A 21404-nucleotide genomic window follows, 5' to 3' on the forward strand; every position below is an offset into this window, starting at 1 on the left:
GCTCCCTGACATACAGTTGTGTGCAGAATAATAGAAGTGTGTTTTAAAAAATTGAATAAAGCTCAAAATCCTTAGAATAGCCGTTAATTCCATAATATCAATGCATTGGGAACACTGCACATTCAATTTCAAATCAAAACATGACCAAAATTGATCAAGCTTGTGTTTTACCTTTACAGAAAGTGAAGAAAAAGGAATGTTAGGCTGTTCAAAAAAACATAAACAAACATTTAGTGCATGTGGGTCGTTGGACAAACTGTCTGCGGCCCCCAAGCACTGAATTCAAGCCACAGTACACTGTGAAGACAGTAAAGCATGGTGGTGCACAATTCATGTTATGGGGATGTTTCTCATACTGTGGTGTTGGACCTATTTATCGCACACCAGAGATCATGGATCAGTTTCAAAACATCAACATATTTGAAGAGGTCATGTTGTCTTATGCTAAAGAGGAAATGCCTTTGTGTGTTTCAACAAGACAATGACCCAAAACACACCAGTAAGCGACAAAGTCTTGGTTCCAGACTAACAAGATTGACGTTATGGAGTGGCCAGCCCAATCCCCAGACCTCAATCCTTTAGAAAACTTGTGGGGTGACATCAAAAATGTTGTTTCTGAGGCAAAACCCAGAAATGCAGAGGAATTGTGGAATGTTCAATCATCCTAGGCTGGAATACCTGTTCACAGGTACCAGTTGGTCGACTCAGCAACACAGATGTGACGCAATTCTCAGAAATAATGGTAATGCAACTAGAGTGCAGTGATTCAAAGTAAAGTGCAAATAATGGTAATGCAACTAGAGTGCAGTGATTCAAAGTATGGAATTGACAGCTATTCTAAGGATTTTGAGCTTTATTACATTTTTTAAAACACACTATTATTCTGCACACAACTGTAAATGGGGTGCTGTGTGCTGAGTCCATGTGCTAATGGGACATTGAGGTGAACTGGTCAATTCACCAGTTGCACGTACTCGGGTCCAGTAAAGGCTACAGGGCGGCTTGTTCAAGGCCAGTAATTAGAGAACTCACAACATCTCATTAGCCACCATCCCAGTGACAGTCAGCCAGCTAGCGCAATTAATTGTTACTCATAATGGTCACCAAGTAGGCTACACTTGTTTGGGCATTCCTACTTCCAACTGAGATGAGAAATAATGGAGGAGACAGGGAAAAAAAGAGAGGTGGAGATAAAAAAAGAAAAGCAGGAAGAGTAGAGTGGGTCAGGGGAGAACAGTTTCTTCCAAATTCCTCCACTCCAACCTCAGAACGCTGTTGTCAGCAGGTTTGCCTCTCCATTAATTTAGGTGGATGGGGAGAAAGGCGATTAATTATGTGGACAGAGACAAACCAAACAACATGGCCGCCGGTGCATGCCCCTGCCAGTCATCACCAGCCTAGTCACAATGGCCAAGCAAAGGCTAATGAGCGTCCATCTTCCCCCACGATTCCCCTGGCGCAGCACAAACATTAAGCAACACAGCATTACCCAACTAGGCTACAGAGGACAATAGAAACAACTGTGTCTCAGCCAAATATCTGAACTGAACAACAACAGGAAGACAGTCATTTTGGAGAATTCCAAAACACCTTCACACGAGACAAGAGCAGACAACGAGGCGGAATTCCTTTCAGTTGTTTGTTTTATTCCTTCACACCTTCGATCATTAAACATTGTTTATGACGCACATTGTTTGGATGCACCGAGATGATTCGAACGACAAAATCAACAAAAAGGAAAACAGAGAGCATTCGGTTAACTCAAAGGCATGACAACATCTGAGGGGTCCATCCTGTCTTTGGAAATGTAATTTACAGTGTTTACAAAGAGGGAAATGAAAATGCTTCGACAGCTGAATGTCAGTAGTCAACAACAGCCTATTTGAAGCTGAGGTCCATGAATTGCACTACAGGCTTAGAATAAATCAAATATGTTCTTTCATCTACAACAGCAACCTCAAATACAGACCCCATAGACACAGTGAAGGAGAAGTAGTAAAGTGAACAGACACGTTTCCCCAGCACTCTGGGTTCAAATGCCGGACTCTTAACTCACTGTGTAAGACGCCGCTGTGGGCTAGACTTATCTCTAGCACAAAAAGATGTCACACCAAGAACTCAAAGCACAAGGAATAGAAGGTTCTAAAGAGGAACCAAGTCGCTGACGTGGCGGCTCAATTTGGCAGCGTAGACACGTCAGGGATCTCCTGAGGAGGAGAGGAGCACTTATGTAGAGACCCACGTCTCAAGGGGCAGGTGGACAGCCGATCACAGAACACAAACACAATTCATGCAGAGCACAGGAACCTGAGGACAGAGTAGTGTGTGTGAGCAGTGGTATGTGTGTGTGTGTGTCTGTCTGTGAGTAGTGGTGTCTGTCTGAGTAGTGGTGTGTGTGTGTGCGTGTGCGTGTGTGTGTGTGTGTGTGTGTGTGTGTGGCCTTCTATAGTGGACAGAGAACCCAAGCTAAAGTGTGCGCTAATTTTGACAAGGTTTTGACATTTTCCACTGTGACAGTCTACAGACAAATGTTTCAGACCTCTCTAGAGAAAACATGTTATTGCCTTGGGTTAAAAAAAAAGAGCATTAATAAAATAAAAAAAGTACTCGCACCCTTACAATCTAAGGGTGTTGCATGGTAAGGACAAAATTTCCCATTTCCCAGGTTGTTATTGGCACATTCACACAAGAGCTTCAGTCATGAGTAAAACTTCATGCATGACTATGACCATGAAACAAAATTGAACAGATTAAGGATAAATGAAAACCTGACATTGCTTGGTACTTTCTTTCTATTTCAATACAATCAGCATCATCATCCTCCACAGAGCATGACACACAAGCAGTAAAAGCAGCGACCCAGTTCATGGCAATGCAAAGCGTGTCTAACAATGGTGAGAATGGCTTGAATGACAAAGGTAAAAGACAAAAACAAAAACACATCTACAAAAAAATAAAAGGACATGTAAAAAAACCAATAAACAAATCATGGTTAAAACAAAATATTCCTACTATACAAATCTACTCTACCCTCAATGTAGGGCAAAGATACTTCTTCTCTCATTTCTTAGTTAATATTTTTCTCTTCATCTGAGAGGATCTCAGAGGGTTCTGGCAGTCTCCATAACACGATTTTTTACATCTCCAAAGTTCTTCATGCCCATTTCCTCACCCATTTCTCTATTCTCTACCCTCCCCTACCCCACTCCTAACCCCAATCCCACAGACTCTGCTCTCCCCCACTGGCCGCTCCTATTGGACGTGGGGAGAGTCGCTGCAGGCAGGCTCCCCCTGCTGGTCAGACGGCAGTGCAGCAGCGGTTCTGGAAGAGCTGCTCGATGACGGAGGTGTCGGCTAGCGTGGACACGTCGCCCAAGTCGCGCTCGTTACAGGCGATCTTACGCAGCACGCGCCTCATGATCTTCCCTGCGGGAGGAGGAGGGCAAGGGGAGAGAGTGCAACATGGAACAAGGGAAAACTGTTCAAAGAAATGCAGCAAAACATACCTTCATCAAGAATAAGACAAAGGCAATTAAGACAAGACCAGACAATTTTATACTAATATACTACTAATACCATAGATAAGTGCACAAATTAGAAGAATTATGGTAATATTAACTTCAAAGTGTCCAATCACCTGATCTGGTTTTCGGAAGGCCTGGGGCACTCTGGATGTAGTCAGGTGTGGCAATGGCACCAATCTTCTCCCTCACTGCAGAAGAGAGGACCGCACATTTAGGCGGGGATCACATTAGCCAACGGCAAGCGGCAGGTTTCTTATTGTTCTCTATGGTTCGGCAGCAGAACGGTGGCAACGCTGGCGTAATGTTAGCGTTGAACAAACTGAGGAGCGTTGAACTTGGTTCAACTTTCAAAGCACAACGCGAGCGTATTCAATTGACAAACCGTTTGTGTTGCTTAGGAACGAGATAAAACGTATTATGGTCTGAACGTTGCGTTGGCCGCTGGCTGATCCCTGCCTAACTCCAGAGACCAGTCCCACGCGAGGGACGACAGAACATAACTCCTCAGCACTTCTGCTGGGATAAAGACATTATGTGGGATAAAGACATAATGCTCAGGAGACATCTTATTTGTGGAGGTCATTAAAGCCAAGAGGGGGCCCTGTTTAAGGTCTAATGTAATGCCACATCTACAGTACGCAGTCCCAGGGTTCACTTGAACCATCCCAATTGAGGCAACTGAAAGTCCCAAGCTGTCTGAAGTACATCATACTCACAGCTAAATATAGGCCAGCGCAGATATGCACCCCCTAAGCAGGCTAGCACACATTCACACTAGGATACAGCAATAACACACACAAATACACATATCACGTATACAGTCTCACACACACACACACACACACACACACACACCGTTACATACAACATATACATCTTACACACACCCTGCTGTTTGAGCTCAGCCTCTAGCGTGCGGCTGTAGCTGATTCCTTCGTTGAGCGTGACGAAGCAGTAGAGGCTCTCGCCCTTGACCGGGTGGGGCCGTCCCACCACCGCTGCTTCGGCCACCGCTCCGTGCTCCACCAGCGCCGACTCCACCTCCGCCGTGCTCAACAAGTGACCTGGGAGAGGAAGAGGGAGGGAGGGAGGGAGGGAGAGATGGAGAGAGAGAGCGAGAAAGTGACTAATGTTAACCATCAACGTTCATCTTAAAGCTGAACTATGGGACAGAGTTGAACTAAACAGAGAGACCTATAAGCAAGTATATGTTCCTATAGGTTCTGTAAGTAGTACAGAATGGTGAAAACCTACTTTTTAATGAAGGGAAACATTTAGAAAACCTATCTACAGGTAAGGAAGATGAACTACTGAAAAATGTATGTTGGTTCATATAGCTCCAGCTCACCGGACACATTCAGCATGTCATCTATCCTCCCTGTGATCCAGTAGTATCCATCCTTATCCCTACGGCAACCTGGAGGAAAATCAGACCACACCTCAGACACGTCTTGATGACAACCGCCATTTACATTTCAACGGGAGGAGTGGGTGAAAGGCTTGCAAAGGCTCCCATGAAAAGAAAATTCAATTTCACTTAGCCACAGCCCTAAACGGATCAACAAACAACAGAGCCAAGCTTGAGGAAAACAAGCTGCTTTTCAGCAGAGTTCTCTAATCCTGGAGGACGGGGGTGGGGGTTAATGGGGACTAGAGCAGGGCATTCTGCCTCTGCACTCAATAGTTCAGCTTGTAGGAGGCTGCCAGTGAACAGCTAGGCCACATTCAGTGTTTGCCTGTTCAGTCTCTCTATACAACACACACATATAAAACTAGACTTGAAATAGAGTGTTTATGTAGCAAACTAAATAATAGTCACACACACAAAAGCATGAGAGAGAGCTTCTCACCATCTCCCGTGACATAGTACCCAGGGAATTTCTTGAAGTAGGTGGTCTCAAACCTCGGGTGGTTCCCATAAACTGTCCTCATCACACCTGGCCATGGTTGCTTAAACACCTGGGAGGAGTGGGGAGGGAGGAAAAACCTTAATGCTCTATGTGGGCTCTAGAAACCCTGATTCTGTTTCAATGTCATTATCATTAACCTGTCTAGCTGGAATGGTTAGTACTCAGATTACCATCTTGTTCTGGATGTACCCTGGTATCTGGTCAATAACCAAGTATTGCTAAATGACACATATCCAAAAGCATGCTCACAAAGATCAGGTTTATGACCTAGAGCAACAGAGCAAAATATTTTAATAACATGTTTTGGGTCAATATGTAATGTACAGGTGACAAGTGGAATTTGGGACTTCAGGCTCTGTGTAGAGGAGCAAAGCTTCAATTGTAGGCGTCAAAGAGATTTGATAAAATGAGGTTGAGTGTTACTGTAACGTCATTGCGTCAAGGTATAGTCAAATTTTTTTAAAAAAGGGGTCAAATAAAAAAAAAAACACCAGTGTGAATGAGAATGACCTCTTGTATACTGTACTTAAGCAAACGGAATACTGTAGTTTGTTGGAACTACATCCAAGCAGAAACTTGCATAGTGGGAGGACTTACCAGGTAGCCCTCACTTGGTCCCTCCAGCTCCTCTCCGGACTCATTCAGAATTGCTGGAACAACTCCAAAGAAAGGAAACGTCTGCACGGAAACAACCACAAACGTCACATAAGTATACTTTTTTTGAACATGCCTAGAACAGATGTCTTCAAATTATGACATATTATTTGCTTTAGTTAATGAGGTCGATTCTCATCTTTAAATCAGATCATCCTCCAGGAAACGTATGACTCACCGCTGATCCAGGCTTCATGGGTGTTGCGGCTGGAAGTGGTGTCAACACATGTCCACCCTACATATACAAGATAAAGAGTGACCGATGTGATAATCGATAGGAAAAAAGAAGGTTTCATGTGCAAGGCTTCAAGAGACAATGAGATGCCCTCATTACAAATGTACAAATATCTAAAGAGGCATATATTTTCAGGCATCCAGACAGATTGATAGACTTGATAAACATAATACATAAACAAAACATGCAAAGTGAAGGGAACGGAGAGAGGGAGAGAGATGGAGTCCAGTGAAGACCCGAGTGCCCACCGTTTCCGTCTGCCAGAAGGTGTCCACCACAGGGCACCTCCTCTCGCCCACCACGGTGTAGTACCACTGCCAGGCCTCCGGGTTGATGGGCTCCCCTACCGTGCCCAGCACCTTCAGAGAGTCCCTCTTGCACCTGAGGAGCAGCCGACAAGGGACACGTCAAAGGAGCTCAGGGTGTGTGTACGGATGATGTAGACACCTTTGAGTGATCCCTCAACTCAAAACCCTACACACACAGAGAACACCTGTCCTGTGTAAGCACACACACCCATCACAAGCTGGAGAACGGATTCCCCTTCAATCAGGCTTAATTGGTCACTCCCATATATGACTTTGAAAACACAAAGCAATGACACACACACACACACACACACGCACACACACACACACACACTAAACTAACACACACACACAGTAAACTCACTTCTGCACGGGATCACTGCCGTACTTCATGAGCAGGCGGATGGCTGTAGGGGCCGTGTAGAACTTGGTCACGTGGTACTTATCGACTATCTCCCACATGCGGCTCACCTCTGGGTAGGTGGGCAGGCCCTCAAACTGGGTGGAACAGGAAACGGGGAAAAACCACAGGCCAATAAATCACCAGACAAACCCAAAGACAAAAACACAACCTAGTTACTACACAGTGTTGTAAATCAATCCATTTCCTACACAGCTTAATACTAAAACTACACAGGATTTACCACCTCCCATCACAGTATTAATGTGTTCCTGTTGTAATCTTACAAACTCATACACCTCCATCATACATAAACCAGCATGTATGAGAAAGACAAAGTTGCTAACTGCCTCTACACACAGTTGCGTGCGTTGCAGTGCTGAAGACGAATCCCATTCACTTTGCATGGGCTCACGTCATCCGTTGCCGAACTGAATTGTGGGTCCGTTGTGTCGTGTTTCTCCCGTCGCTCGCATTGAGAAGTTCAGCTGTTGCTGCACCGACAGATGGCACCGGCCAATCAAGCCAACCGACGGACGGCACCAACCAATCAAATTACGGTTATACTTCAGTATAGTAATTTGGATAGCTACTGTCGGGAACACCCACTGGCATGCGTTGACGGAACGCAACTGTGTGTAGAAGCCGTAATATTTAACTGTCAGAGGAAGAGTTGAGTTTTTAAATGGGTGTTTATTTTGGCCCTGTTCAGTGAAAAGAAGAGCTGAGTTTTTATTTGGTGTTTAGGCCGTGTTCACAATGAAAGGAGGAGCTGAGTTTTTCTTGGGTGTTTATTTAGGCCGTGTTCACAGTGAAAGGAGGAGCTGAGTTTTTCTTGGGTGTTTATTTAGGCCGTGTTCACAGTGAAAGTAAGCGGAGGTTTAACAAGTGTGGGTTGTACTGTGCCTGCTCACCAACACACTGGATGCCCCGTTGGCCAGAGGGCCGTACGTGATGTAGGAGTGGCCTGTGATCCAGCCAATGTCCGCCGTGCACCAGTACACGTCTGATGGCTGGTAGTCAAACACCAGCTTGAAGGTGGTGGCTGCGTACAGCATATACCCACTCACTGTGTGCAGTACTCCCTGAGACAGGGAGAAAGAGGGAGAGAGGGAGAGAGAGAGAGAGGGAGGGAAGGGGGGGGAGACAGAGAGAGAGAGAGAAAGAGACAGATATTAATCTCAGGAAATGAGACAGTCCACTTTAGAAGAAGTGAAAGTTGGCAAGGGAGTGAGGAAGCATGTCAACTTAAGGAAACAGAGGAAAAATGTGGAGGAGCCAGAACTATGAAAGGCCTTTTATAGGAACAATAGAAAACTGGATCAGGAAATACAATACAGAGGAGAGAAGGGGGACAGGTAGAGATCAGGTAGCAGCCAGATAACCATAAATGGGGACATAAGGAAGTTAAGATAAGGAAAAATAGAGTGAGTGGACAGAAATAAAAAAAGAGCAGAAAAGAGCCACCGAGAGCTAAATTTGTTTAAGAGGAAGAGAAACTCATTATATGGCGGGAAGCGGTGTGTGAGTGGTACCTTGGGTTTGCCGGTGGAGCCGCTGGTGTAGAGGATGAAGAGGGGGTCCTCTGAGTCACACCACACCGGCTCACACTCTTCTGACACGCCATCCATCAGCGTGTGCCAGCACAGGTCCACATCCGGGTTCCACGTCACCTGCACGCAACCAGGGGCATGAGGACACTGCAGAGCACACGCGGTCAACATCCAACATCTCCACACACAACATTACCAGTTGGGGCTAGTGCGTGTGTGTGAAACAGAGTGCATGCATGTGCTTATAAACTGAGAAAATGTGCAGGGACTCCACTGTACATTTTCTATGATCACAATACTTGGGAGAAAGAAAAAAAAAAAGTCTGTTCTGATCTGTTCTGAAGGAGGTGTCACACTTGGTACTCGACACACATCTGGTAATTCTGTCGAGCCCAGCGCAACGTGTGTAACCAAGTGTTCCAGTGAAGACACACTCCACATCCAAAAGTTGCACTATCTGACAACTACTTCATCTAAGCAGAGAGAAAAATCTGATCAGGTTACCCATGATCTATCTGATACTCAAATGACAGGAAAGAAAGAAACAGATTAAAGATGATGTGTGGATGCAGAGCTAAAAACAGATCAAAGAGAGGGAAAAAGATGATGAGATACAGGTGTCTACTGACTACTAATGACTAATGACTTATCAAGACGACATGTATTAGTACTGAAATTCGTAGACTATCTCATGCAATCCTCTAAGCGATGTGCAAGAGGCACACCAGGTCAGCAGGAGAGTACACATTTCATTTAAGTGACAGTCTCATTTAAATGAAGCTCAGGAGGAAAAAAAAAAAAGTGACTCAGCATTTGACTGCACAGCGAGTGGTCAAATCGATGAGACAACGGAGCCAGTACTACAGAGCACTGACTTAAGAGCCAAGAGCCCTCATTTGCTATGGAGTGTTCTGACAGAGAGAGAGAGAGAGAGAGAGAGAGAGAGAGAGAGAGAGAGAGAGAGAGAGAGAGAGAGAGAGAGAGAGAGAGAGAGAGAGAGAGAGAGAGAGAGAGAGAGAGAGAGAGAGAGAGAGAGAGAGATGGACGGTTCAAGGCACTGGACATGAGCAAAAACCAGTGCTGCAATGTGTTTAAATCTGATCCACAAAATAATGCTCACAGTTGGGGGTCAATATATGATCAGAAAAGATACATAAAAATACTGTTTGACAGATAGCATAAGGCTGTATAACACATGTTTTGTTAAATATCGTTTAAGCTGTATTGTGTTAAACAATTACCACTACAAACAACTAAAACCAATTGTTTTTGCTTGCAGGACATTATCATATGATTCATTTAGGGGGTTTGTAGCCGTACAGAGACCTCCCAGCGGTGACGTGTTCATATGAGCGGTACGGGCCGTTAGTGGACACAGGACAGTTAGCCTGAGAGACGAGAGACAGGAAACAGCCTCCCCACCCAACGGCTGCTGAGAAGCGGACAAGACAGGTGTTAAAGGAAGGAGAAGGAAACGATGAAAAAACAACCCAAGGTTCAGAGAGAGAGAAAGAGAGAAAGAAAGAGAGAAAGAAAGAAAGAGTGAAAGAAAGAGAAAAAGAAAGAGCGAAAGAAAGCGAAAGAAAGAAAGAAAGAAAGAAAGAAAGAAAGAGACACTGTGAGTGTGAGCAGTGAGTGAGTGAGTGGGTGAGTGGAGATAAGAAGTGTGCAAGAATGATAGAGATAGAGTGTGTGTGTGTGTGTGTGTGTGAAATATACAGAGTGAGAAAGATAGAAAACACCAGAAAAGCACAGGGTGGTCTATGTGAAATACCTGGGGAACGGGGCGGACTCTCTTTACTCTTTCTTTCTGTTTCTCCTGCTAGAGAAGGGGTTAATGGAAAGGTTATTTCAACGTAAAAAAAATCTAAATAGGAGAAGTGGGGGGGGGGGGGGGGTATATGGTAACACTTTAAAATGCAGGATCCAACACATAGCTCCATTTCAAATACTGACACAAGTCTTCAGTGACACCAGATTACTGTGGCTCCTGCTGCACTTCACGCAAGGCCATGGGTGTCATGGAAAGCTTCTGTGAGCATATGACGGGTCTATGGCATCAAACCCGTCAGCTTAAATGTTATCAATCATTTATGGTTCTATTGCACCGATACAAAACCATACAAGATGAGAACAGAAGGCTTGCAAGCTTATTTGGAAACAAACATAACAGAGAAAAGGGGTCTGGAAAATAACAGAACATGTACATACACATGAAGAAATAAAGATGTTATAGAAGTTAGTGAGGGCAGAGACCAAATTAAATGAAATGAGAAAGCAATTGTTGAATATCTTTGACAGTGGGTCTAAATGACCAGGGTGAGGGAGGGTGGAGTGTTAGCCCTCACCTGCAAGTCAGGACAGGGGCGTTTGGCTGGAGGAGACTGGGAGCCAGGTGCAGCCGCCTCCTCTTTAGACAGGTGCTTCAGCATGATACACCTCTTCACAGGAACACCCCTATGAGAGAGAGGGAGAGGTAAATGGAGAAGGGGGGAGAAAAGGGAAAGTGTGAGAGGAAAATACTCAATGACCACAAACCACTGGCTACTTGCATATCATCACAGTGTGTACAGATGGTAGGGGTGTCACGATTCTCCAAATCCTCGATTCGATGCAATTTTCGATTTTAAAGTCACGATTCGATTCGATTTTCGATCTTTTTTTCAACATTACTATTAATGCATTCCTTATATGTTATTTACTCTTTTTGGCCATTTCCTTTTCTGTTTCGGGGGGCTTTTATTTTGAAACCGTTCCAATCGCGAGGTTGTAATGTAAACAGAACCAACATTAGGCTAAAACAGAGACGTGAACATAGTGAAATGAAACAACACAGAATTATAATTTGATCGTTTCAGCACACTTCGAAGAGACCCAAGGTTAGTGTTCATGGATACTTTTCTATGTGCATTTTAAGCCTTAAAGTAACTTTGGACTGTAACTAGATCATCTTTTCACTTGCTAAGTTGAGTAGGGTAAGTTAGTTTTAATTGACGTGAATGAACGAGTACTTCCACACCGGTGATTTCAAAGTAGCAACAGGGGCTTTGATTTTGGTAGGTTGATGTGTATATTTTAACTGGCTGCAGCCTAAAATTAGAGGAGTGTTGATGCTGCAGTTCAGCACGTGCGTTTGTGCTTCTTGGCATACATGCTGGATGTGACATTGGGGGTGTGGCTGCATCGTCGATTCTACTTTTAAATTCGAAGTTCGAGATTGAGATGTAATTTCGAACGATTTCGATATAAAATCGAAATCGTGACACCCTTAACAGATGGGGAAGTGAAATTGATCTGCACTGAATGGGCATGCTTCTAAGCCATGTAGACTAATCACACAAACTTGCCAACTGTGTATGGGGGGGGGGGGGGGGTTCTACCCTTCACCCATATGACTACACCATAAAAGAGATACAGAGGTTATAGTGTGTGTGTGTGTGTGTGTGTGTGCGCGCATCCCTGGGTGGGTAACACAGGCTGGATGTTGTACGGTGTGTGTGTGTGTATTAAGGAGGCTGTAAGTAGAGTGTCTGCATGGCTCTTACTTGTCCCTGCACTTCTGCAGTGCATCGTCAGCGATCACCTTCAAGTTGATCAGCTTATCTCCTCTATAAAAGCCATCTGAGATTGGGGATGGAGGGAGTGGGGGGCAGAGAACAAGGAGAGACAACATAATCAAATAAAGACAGACTCGAGCCTACAAATCAAATAAACAGAATGCACTGCCATTATTTATGTGTGCAGAGTGCTCAAAATAGCCATGGACAGGAATGCCCTTTTTCATTTTTATATACGTCAAGCAACATTAAAGTAATGTACTGAAATAATGTGACACAAGTACAACAACTTCTGTCACAAACATTCAGCATATGAAGTTCCAACATCCATCATCTAAGGTCCCTGACTGTATTGGCAGCCCTGTCTGTACAAAGAAAATGTTGAACCATGACCACCCTTACAGTCACAACCAAAGCCCCTCAACTAAATAGGGTTTGACCGTAAGCCGATTAGCAGCACTGCAAATCCAGTCTGGTGAGGAGTGTGGTTCGCAGACCTTTCCCTTTTCAAAGGAATGAGAATCAGCTAATTGACACTGAGATTAAAAGGCCAAGTATAATCTCAGGAAATATGAACCATCTGAGCAGGCAGATTTTCATTCACTCACCTGCAGTGATAAGCAACGAACACTGCGAGTCCAAGATCCTCTCGCACAGGGACTCCGCGGAGAAGCCGGCAAACTGAATCACACATACACAACACACACACACATACACAACACACACACACACACACATAGAAACATGCAGACAGATTAGTTAGTACGAGTACACTGATATGGAAAAAATGTCATTATCCAAGAAACACCAAATTTCGCAGGTCATAAAATAACAACCCTGAGCCATTATGATGGTCTTTTACATCTCAGTTCTATATGCTGGTGTTTCTTATGGGCTTCCTCTAGACCCAACTTGGCCCTGCCCACCTGTATTTTCGGCTCATTTAATTTCACTGAGATATTAGTCTGGCTCCCATCAATGGATCAATGTTTCCAAAAACTCAAAAAGGAAATCATAAGTGGCAGTGGTAAATGGTAATAGCAATGCCTGCCAACATAAAACAAATTGCAGTGGAAAGAAGGTATACATGTACAGCAAATAGCAAAAGGTGAATAGATTGTTTCCTGACAGCCAATGTGGATTAGTATCAGTTTGCTGAAGTTTGGCAAATGAGGAGCAGTTAGGAATCCTTGATCATTGTAAACAATTGTCCACCTTAACCAGTCACAAATTACCGCAAAGTCTACACAAAGTCAACACGCAGTCATTACAATGCTAGGGTTGGAAACATTTCCCAATGGAGAGCACCCAGACCTATCTTCACAAAGTGAAACTAAATGAATGAGTCTGGTGACACCAGGCTACTCGTAACTACTGGTCACACACTGAATAAGGGCCACTCACCACAATGGAGTGCACGGCTCCAATACGAACACACGCCAGCATGGCCACCACCAGCTCCACCACCATGGGCATGTAGATGGACACGCGGTCTCCCTTCTTTACACCTGGGTGAGGGGCATGGGAGTCGAGGAGAGAAACATGCATGAAGTCCCTTTCTTTCAAACAAGTACACTTTATATCCCTGCTGAGATGACTTGACAGAGTCAATTAACACAGAGCCAATCATTTCTGATAAAAGTTTTGCTCAATAACAACTGAGATTAGTAAGTTGTGTGCTATTTAATTGTAATGTGTTGCACTAGTAATTAGTTATTATAAAAGTTTGAAAGCCAAGAAATTAGGCTACCATATAATTAAAAGCACACACACACACACACACACACACACACACACACACACACACACACACACACACACACACACACACACACACACACACACACACACACACACACACACACACACACACACACACACACACACACACACACACACACACACACACACACACACACACACACACACACACACACACACACACACACACACACACACACACACACACACACACACACACACACACACACACACACACACACACACACACACACACACACACACACAGCTGTTGTACCTTGTGACTTCAGGACATTGGCAAACTTGCAGACTTGCTGCAGCAGTTCCCTATATGTGACAGTCATCTCGTCCCCTGGCTCATTCCCCTCCCTGGTGGAAAAAAGACACACTTGCATCAGTAGACAATCAAAGTACATACTCCAAAAATAGCCAAAACACAGATAACAGATAAGGGTATAAACATCACTCCAAACTATTACAGATTTTACAGATGTATGGAATATTTTTTTTTTCACATCACATTTTAACACTGTGCATTCTGTGCCCACTGTGCAAAGAGGTGCTGATAAGTGGAAATACAGCAATGATTTACTTTAGCCTTTCTGAAGGCCTGATGTTGCAACATTATTGGTGTAGCAATCTTTTCAACTGAAAACTCCCAGTTGGTTTTTACGAGAAGAATGTGTGGCTCTTGGCACTGTGTCAGACACTGCCTCCGAGTTCAGGAGAAATACAGGATTCACTAGAGGCAACATAGAACACCAGGGGAGGTATGAATACCATAATATTGCTGGGGGGGAAAATACATATGTTTATGTCTTTAGCAGGTTAGGGTCAATCACGCAAGAAATGTAACATTAAACTGGTGTCTTTTAAAGAAGTATGACCAAGTAGGCCATTTCCATAACACATAAAATATTCAAATAGAACAAGCAGGTGAACATGCATAGCGGAATTCCACTTTGGTAGTAAATTCTAGTCACCCTATCTACTCCAGCTTAAATCAGAACATGGGCCAGGAACTCCAGAGGGGATCATCAGCACAGCCTACTATTACTATGACGACATCCCAACACATGAACCTGACATTAGCCCATTGCAAACACCTGGACCTGAACACAAAGACAATGAAGACCCAGATGTGCACAAACTGGAAGAAAAAAAAAAAAAGAAAAAAAAAAACGCCAAACGCTACACTAGAATGCTAAATATAGCACAGCAGGGCAGCACGAGCAGCAATGAATGCAGATACTGTTGCTCTCTGCATCCTGTGCCAAGATCAACATGCAGCATTCCATCAGAGCTTGATAGTGAGCACCTTGTTGCAGAGAGCGGATGTCTTGATGGAGTAATTTCAGCTCCTCGCGGCCGTTAAAGGGGATGTCGTAATTTCCCCCCTACAAAGACAGAGCCTCCCTTGGTAGCCTGGACCTCAGCTGCAACAGTAATTTAATTTCAGGCAGAAGTGCATGGGACACATGCTCAATGCCAACACAAAGCAAGGCTTACTAGGACCAAGTTCAACTTTTTTTCCATCCAACCCCCCCCCCCCCCCCACCATCACCATAATTTGAGTCAAGAGCCACAGTGCTGAGTCAAGGGTCACAGTGGGTGAAATAAGCAATAGCTCTATGTAGTTTCAAAACACACAGGACTGGGGAAAAGAAAAAGTTATCATCATGCTCAAAACACCGCCCATATAGAGCTACTGTTTGTTTACATAGTAGCACTGGTCCTGAGGGGCCGTTTCTGGAGAGAGCCTGCGTGCTGCCCTGAATGCAGACATACTGCTCTCTGCCGTCAAGGTCAGACAAACTTTCTCTATGAAGGGCATGGATGGGATTTGTTCACACAATGAATAAGATGGCACTGTAGTAGTTGCTCATCGAGACATCTCTGTGCTCCTCAACATTCCTCCGAGACGAGATACAAACAGGTAGCGTAGCCTTGCATGACAGGTAGTGCTCAACGTAGCTGACGACAGTGAAGACATAACACTGGGTGACACCACACGGAACAGGTTAGACGAGATGACAGCAAAAACCTTGCCTAAAGACAAATGGAGCCTTCATACTTCAAAGCATGGGCCATCTCTCTCTGATGCACTGTGAAAGCTTGACTTGCTTGGGAAATGTGCCCTGTGCACAGGCACAGGGCCTGGCCAGAGAGTAAGTAAGCCTCTGAGGCTTAAGGATATTTCTGTGTTACTTCTGCATGGGCGCAGACACATCCATAGCCTTTGTCTGTCTGTGCTGAGGCAGAACTGAGTGTGAAAGCCCAGCAGTTATCACGCGTTTTCAGGTGCAGGGGCAGCCCAACAGAGCCTTGCTGGAGAACACAGTTCTCAAAGCTCAGCAGTCAAAGTCACATGGGCAGATGATTCACTATGAACGGCCTTTAGACAACATTTCAATCATAGCCCAAGATAAAGCACAGTAGAGCCACATACGGCAAAAGCAACCCTTATCACTTGCTGAAAGAATCTCATATACACTCAGTCTCAAACAATGGGCACATCATCAAGGAAACAAACAAGTCATGCAACTAGTAATTGATAATTTAACAGTATAATAATACAACTTAGGGCATAGTACAACCATAAATGTATGCAGTAATTTCCTGTTAAGACTAATTCAGACCATTTACTGGGGGGCAAGACAGTGCAGATCCACAGCGGAAATGGTACTCGTTGGATGAGGGAGATGAGAATGAACAGGCCCAACAATGGGAATTAGCTGGCTGACAGGACCTGGCCGATCCAAATGGACATACATTTTACACTTGACAGATCACCAACTTGAAAGGCTTTATGAGGAGGAGCCCCCACTCACACACACACACACACAGGGCAATCATGATTGTCAGGCTATATCTCAGCAATAGAGTTTTTGCTAGGATTACAATCCAAAAAACACTGAATTCAGTTGATGATAAAGAGGACGCACTAGCAGCAGTGTTTCCCATACATTGACTAATCTGTGGCGGGGCGCCACGAAATAAAAATCGGCCGCCACAGATGAATATTCTATGTTAAATTTAATTTAAATTAAATATAAGGTCAAATCCTTGCATTGCCATTGAGCTGCGCTTTTAACACACGCAGCCTTTCCTTGCCCCGCCCCACTCTCTCTCGTAGCCCGCTGCCACTCCTCTGCATGTGCATCGTGACCATGCTGCGCAAATTTGTTCAAAACTGCTGCATTGAAGTGAACTCTGCTAAGGTCTTATCACAACATAGTAGGCTATATTGAAGAGACTAAACTAAGTTAAGTTATGAAATCATACAGTATCTCAAAGCTAACGTTAGATTTGGATGTCGAATTTAGCATGCTTAGTCTACTTACAGCTGCTTGTCAATTTCATTGAAGGGCTCATTTTATTGACTCTGACACTGAATGTTTGCAAAATCCCGATGTAAATGGAAAAGTGTTTTCCAAAATTCAAAAGTGCTTGTCACAAGGAGAAGTACGAACCTTTATTTTAACCCCCCCCCCACCGTTGTCAAAGTCAGCTACCGCCACAAATTGAATCCAATTCTGTGGGACACTGAGCAGGTAAAATCCAACCACAACCATGGTGAAGATGTGGTTGGGAAAGATTCAGACAAGTTCAATTAAATTGATAATATAGTAGTAACAGTAACATTTATTTGGGGTAAATAGCCTAGATGACATAACGTTGACATCATTCAACTTTATTCAATATGTTTGATTCAGGCTCTGCTGCCCAGTGTGATAAGCATAGCAGGTTCAGGCTATCCAAAAGATATTGACCAATTGAAGGCTGCAGTGAAAACAGTGAATGTTATTGTTTGGTATGAAAAACATTCTAGGCCTTGACCTTGTTTTCCTGACCTGTATGTGTACAGTGGTGTTCGAATAGGACCTACTTGCACTAATATAACAAACTTAATGACCAAGATGTCATTTCAGAATAAAATGTGAGGCAAGTTACAGTGCGTAAGCTGGTGCATTAATTGAAAGGTTTCATATCTGTGCTGCTCTGAACACTGCACTCATACCAAGGAAAGAAAACAACACCTTCAGTCAAGTCTAAAGTCCAGAATGTGAAGGCCAAGATGCCTCAGATATTTACTGTGATCAAACACAGACACACGCATTCACTCACCAGTAGAAGGCAATTTTGTCCCCCAGTTTCTTTTCATGTACGTTACGATCCAGCAGATTGTAGCAGATGTTGGTAGTGGCTCCTTCCATGCACTTGATGAAAATCTCACCCTTGGTGACATCGAAGTTGTAGTCCAGGAACTGCCCTGTATGCTTTGTCTTCCAGAAAAAGTCTTTGGAAATGTCTCCCCAGAACTCTAGAAAAAAGGACAGAGCATTTAAGTCACTGGTCAAATAAAATGCTCATCTACATGAACATGGGGAAGATCCCCTTAAGGTAAAAAGACGCTCCTAGAAACTTTAATTCATAACATTTCGATCTTAGTCAGGCATTATAAAATATCCCCTTAAAGCAGTATGCCCCTGAGACTGAGACAAAAGCAAAATGTTAGTAGTAGTAGCATTGCTCTATTGTAGTAGGCCTACATCAAAGTTAAACATGAGAGCATGAGTAGGGCATCTATAGTGACTTCAAATAGCATGAAGTTTAGTTTTTTTCAACAACAATAATAATAATTAAAAAAAAACAGTATTTCAAGTGATGTAATGCTTCAAATGGACTTTAGGTCCTTAGGCACAGTTGCAGTGGAAGAGAGTAAGTGCAGGCCTATGGACGTGGATCAGCACACACGAGAGCTGCACACGTTCACAATGAACGCCTAACAACAACAAAGATACATTTGACAGACCGTCTTAAAAATAGACAGGCGCGCGCCACCATGCTATTTAAAAACAGAGCGCTATTTATCAAACAGTGCTAGGTCCTAATGACGAACATTCAATATTAGCGAGTAAAGTTACATGTTTAAGAGTTAAGCATTGTTGACTGATACAAATTACGCAAAGCGAAAAGCAGATTTGGTAAGGGCGACTTGCTGAAGTGTATTTGTGCATCCTGGTTATCGCAGGGAAACAAAAGTATGTGAATGACAAGGACACCATCTCCATTACAAAAATACGCCACATGTGTAGTGTTCAATGAATAAGCACCGCATAAAAACTATTATAACACGCGGGCGAGCAAATGAATGAAGATTGACTGGGAACCATTCCAGCTCTGGTCAAAGGAGAAGAGTAGAAGAAGGCTAACTACTAGCGTGGCACTGGCCACAGTGAGTTCATCCCAACAAGGAAATGCTAACTTAGCTGCCTGACTTTGAAGGAAACATGTTTACGTTACTTACCGTCAGGATTCTCTATCGATTTCATATACATTTCCTTGTATTTCTCAAAGCTCGGTACGTGGGCTTCTTTCTTCAAATCGCCACCCGCATGAAAGACGTCCTCTCCAGGTGCTTTGTCTGGAATCATCTTGACTTGCTTAGCTAGTGATAGCTAACGTTAGTGTACTGTCAAGTCTGTCAAACAAAAACTGTTGAGTAAGCTTCTCAGTTCTCAGGGTAATTACTAAACAGTGTGACATTTTCTGTAGTGTTTGACGATTTAGCTTGATTTGCTAACTGACCCTTTACTCTGCTCTAGCCATATAATTGACGGATACGAAAGGTTAGCCAGTTAACGTTAGCTCACATTTTTAGCAAGGAACTGGTAACGTGAAATGTCAGCTAAGATCATTTATCTAGCGTTGCTCTCAAACTGTTTTATTGAATTTGGTTTGACCTTCCTCTTCACGATTTCATGACTAACAGATATATCTAGCTCGTCTACTATTCTGTAGCTGCACATAAATGGTTTACTGCTTAGAGGTCTTGAACATCTGTTAGCAAGCAAGTTAACGTTACCAGCAATTAAGGACGAACGAACCCTGTGTTGTGGCTAGCCCTCGACTGTCTGAAAGCGCGAGACCAGGCCGTTAGCAAAACCTTATTAATTAACGTTACCTTTCGATCAAAATCCCACCTTCTCAGTGTTACTGCAGGTGCCTTATACTGTGCACCAAGACAACCATCGGCCCCAGAAGTAGACCTGTTTTACTGTCCAAGCTAATGTTGCTGTGTCCTCTTGTCACTCTGCAAGACAACGCGAGCTGCTGCAGGGAAGAGTCCAGGCTCTGCATGCTCGCCCCTCCTATTTCTCCTCCGTGAACTTCGAGTAGCCCCTGATGGGAGAAAAGGTAACCAATCGGCTGAGAAAATAAAGATGACGAAACTGTCTATTTTGCTAGTGGTAGTGCAACAGTAGCAGTAGGCTACAACTTCTAAATCAATTCATTACCGATTACAGTAGGTAGTCTACACACACACATTAATTATCCACCGGGGTCACAGTCAAAGACGTGTAAAAAATTAATAGGCCTACATTTGATAGTCGACGTAATTGAAATTTGGTTTCATTTTTCTGTTCATTCTCGGCCAGAGTCAAACCAGGCTACTCAAAGACAAAACTGTGCCAGGCTGTGTCAGATAAAACAGTAGGGTAATGTACTGTAGCCCACAGAACAAGAGCTATGGTGTCATTAACAGCCCTCAGAAACCACTGGATTACAATAGTCCTATAGTGACACCATCACCCTCAGAAAATGAGACCGTGCATGGCTCCAATGCATCCTTTCAAGGGGAAAAATGAGATGCACACTCAGTGTACAGTGAGACAGATATATCGCGAGCGCTACAAATGGACAGCGCCCAGTCCTGCACATTCTGTGTGTGTGTGTGTGTGTGTGGGGGGGGGGGGTTATGGGGGTTATGAGTGTGTGTGTGTGTCTGTGTGCATGTCTGCGTGTGTCTTTGTGTGTGTGCATGTACATTTCAACTTCATCCGGCAACCCTACGCTCAACACCATCTGCAGGCCGATTTGTGTACAGTCACTACACATAAATTACCTTATTGTATGGCCCCCCATGAATAATGATCCTACAGATCAAATTCCATGCAGTTCTGAACACGTCAGTCCTGTGATTAGAGCCTCAGTTTTGCTTTTTTTATGTGGCGCTTTACCGTAAATAAATGGTTATGGGATGGGTTGAGATGGCCCCTTGAGCCCAACATCCAAAACAAATGTGGTCCTCCTAGATCCACCGGTTTTCGAGATATTCACAGAAAACCATCCCTACAGTGTCCGCCCTACCCTCCTTTTGGGGGGTCCAGTCCGGCAGGGGGGCAACAGATCAAAACGAAAATCAATGGTTCCGTGTCATCCTTGTGGGGCTACAGTAGGCTACATGCCCACCAAGATTCGTGCAGCCCGGTCTTTCAGTGTCCTGGGAACCATTGACTCAAACAAACATTCTGACCAATGACTGGAAGAGCTTTGTGGATTTAAAGATTGTCATAATGTGCTGTCTCTGCTATTGCTGCTTTTGATCAGTCAGATTTTAAATCTCCTGTGGTGGGTTGGATATATGTAGTGTCATCAAAACGGCCGCCCAGATTCTCCCATTCCGCCTTAACGCATTTACACTGGTGCCAGAACCA

At 44.0% G+C, this 21404-nt stretch overlaps 1 protein-coding gene across 3 annotated transcripts; it reads right to left on the bottom strand.

The window, feature by feature from the left end:
* Window positions 1-1625: 1625 nt before the first annotated feature.
* On the bottom strand, window positions 1626-20043 carry acss2 (acyl-CoA synthetase short chain family member 2). 3 transcript variants are annotated; one of them, XM_076277540.1, is made up of 20 exons: window positions 19890-20043; window positions 19214-19387; window positions 18031-18226; window positions 14180-14271; window positions 13546-13649; window positions 12750-12822; window positions 12130-12205; window positions 10933-11041; window positions 10359-10406; window positions 8567-8704; window positions 7946-8116; window positions 6996-7129; window positions 6572-6704; window positions 6267-6323; window positions 6032-6112; window positions 5375-5483; window positions 4873-4941; window positions 4412-4588; window positions 3638-3712; window positions 1626-3426 (listed from the first exon to the last, which is right to left on the bottom strand). In XM_076277540.1, the coding sequence occupies exons 2-20, from the start codon at window positions 19338-19340 to the stop codon at window positions 3299-3301; spliced, it is 2097 nt and encodes a 698-aa protein (XP_076133655.1). In that variant the 5' UTR covers window positions 19341-19387; window positions 19890-20043; the 3' UTR covers window positions 1626-3298. The 3 variants fall into 3 exon arrangements, with proteins under 3 accessions (XP_076133655.1, XP_076133654.1, XP_076133656.1); XM_076277539.1 differs by having other exon boundaries at window positions 19871-20043; XM_076277541.1 differs by lacking the exon at window positions 10359-10406 and having other exon boundaries at window positions 19871-20043.
* Between the last annotated feature and the right edge of the window lie 1361 nt (window positions 20044-21404).

The sequence above is a fragment of the Alosa pseudoharengus genome, unplaced genomic scaffold (genome assembly GCF_046254945.1).
Source record: "Alosa pseudoharengus isolate Yale_2024_CS ecotype anadromous, Long Island Sound unplaced genomic scaffold, YU_APseudo_1.1 YU_APseudo_1.1_scf_9, whole genome shotgun sequence".
NCBI classification, from domain to species: domain Eukaryota; kingdom Metazoa; phylum Chordata; class Actinopteri; order Clupeiformes; family Clupeidae; genus Alosa; species Alosa pseudoharengus.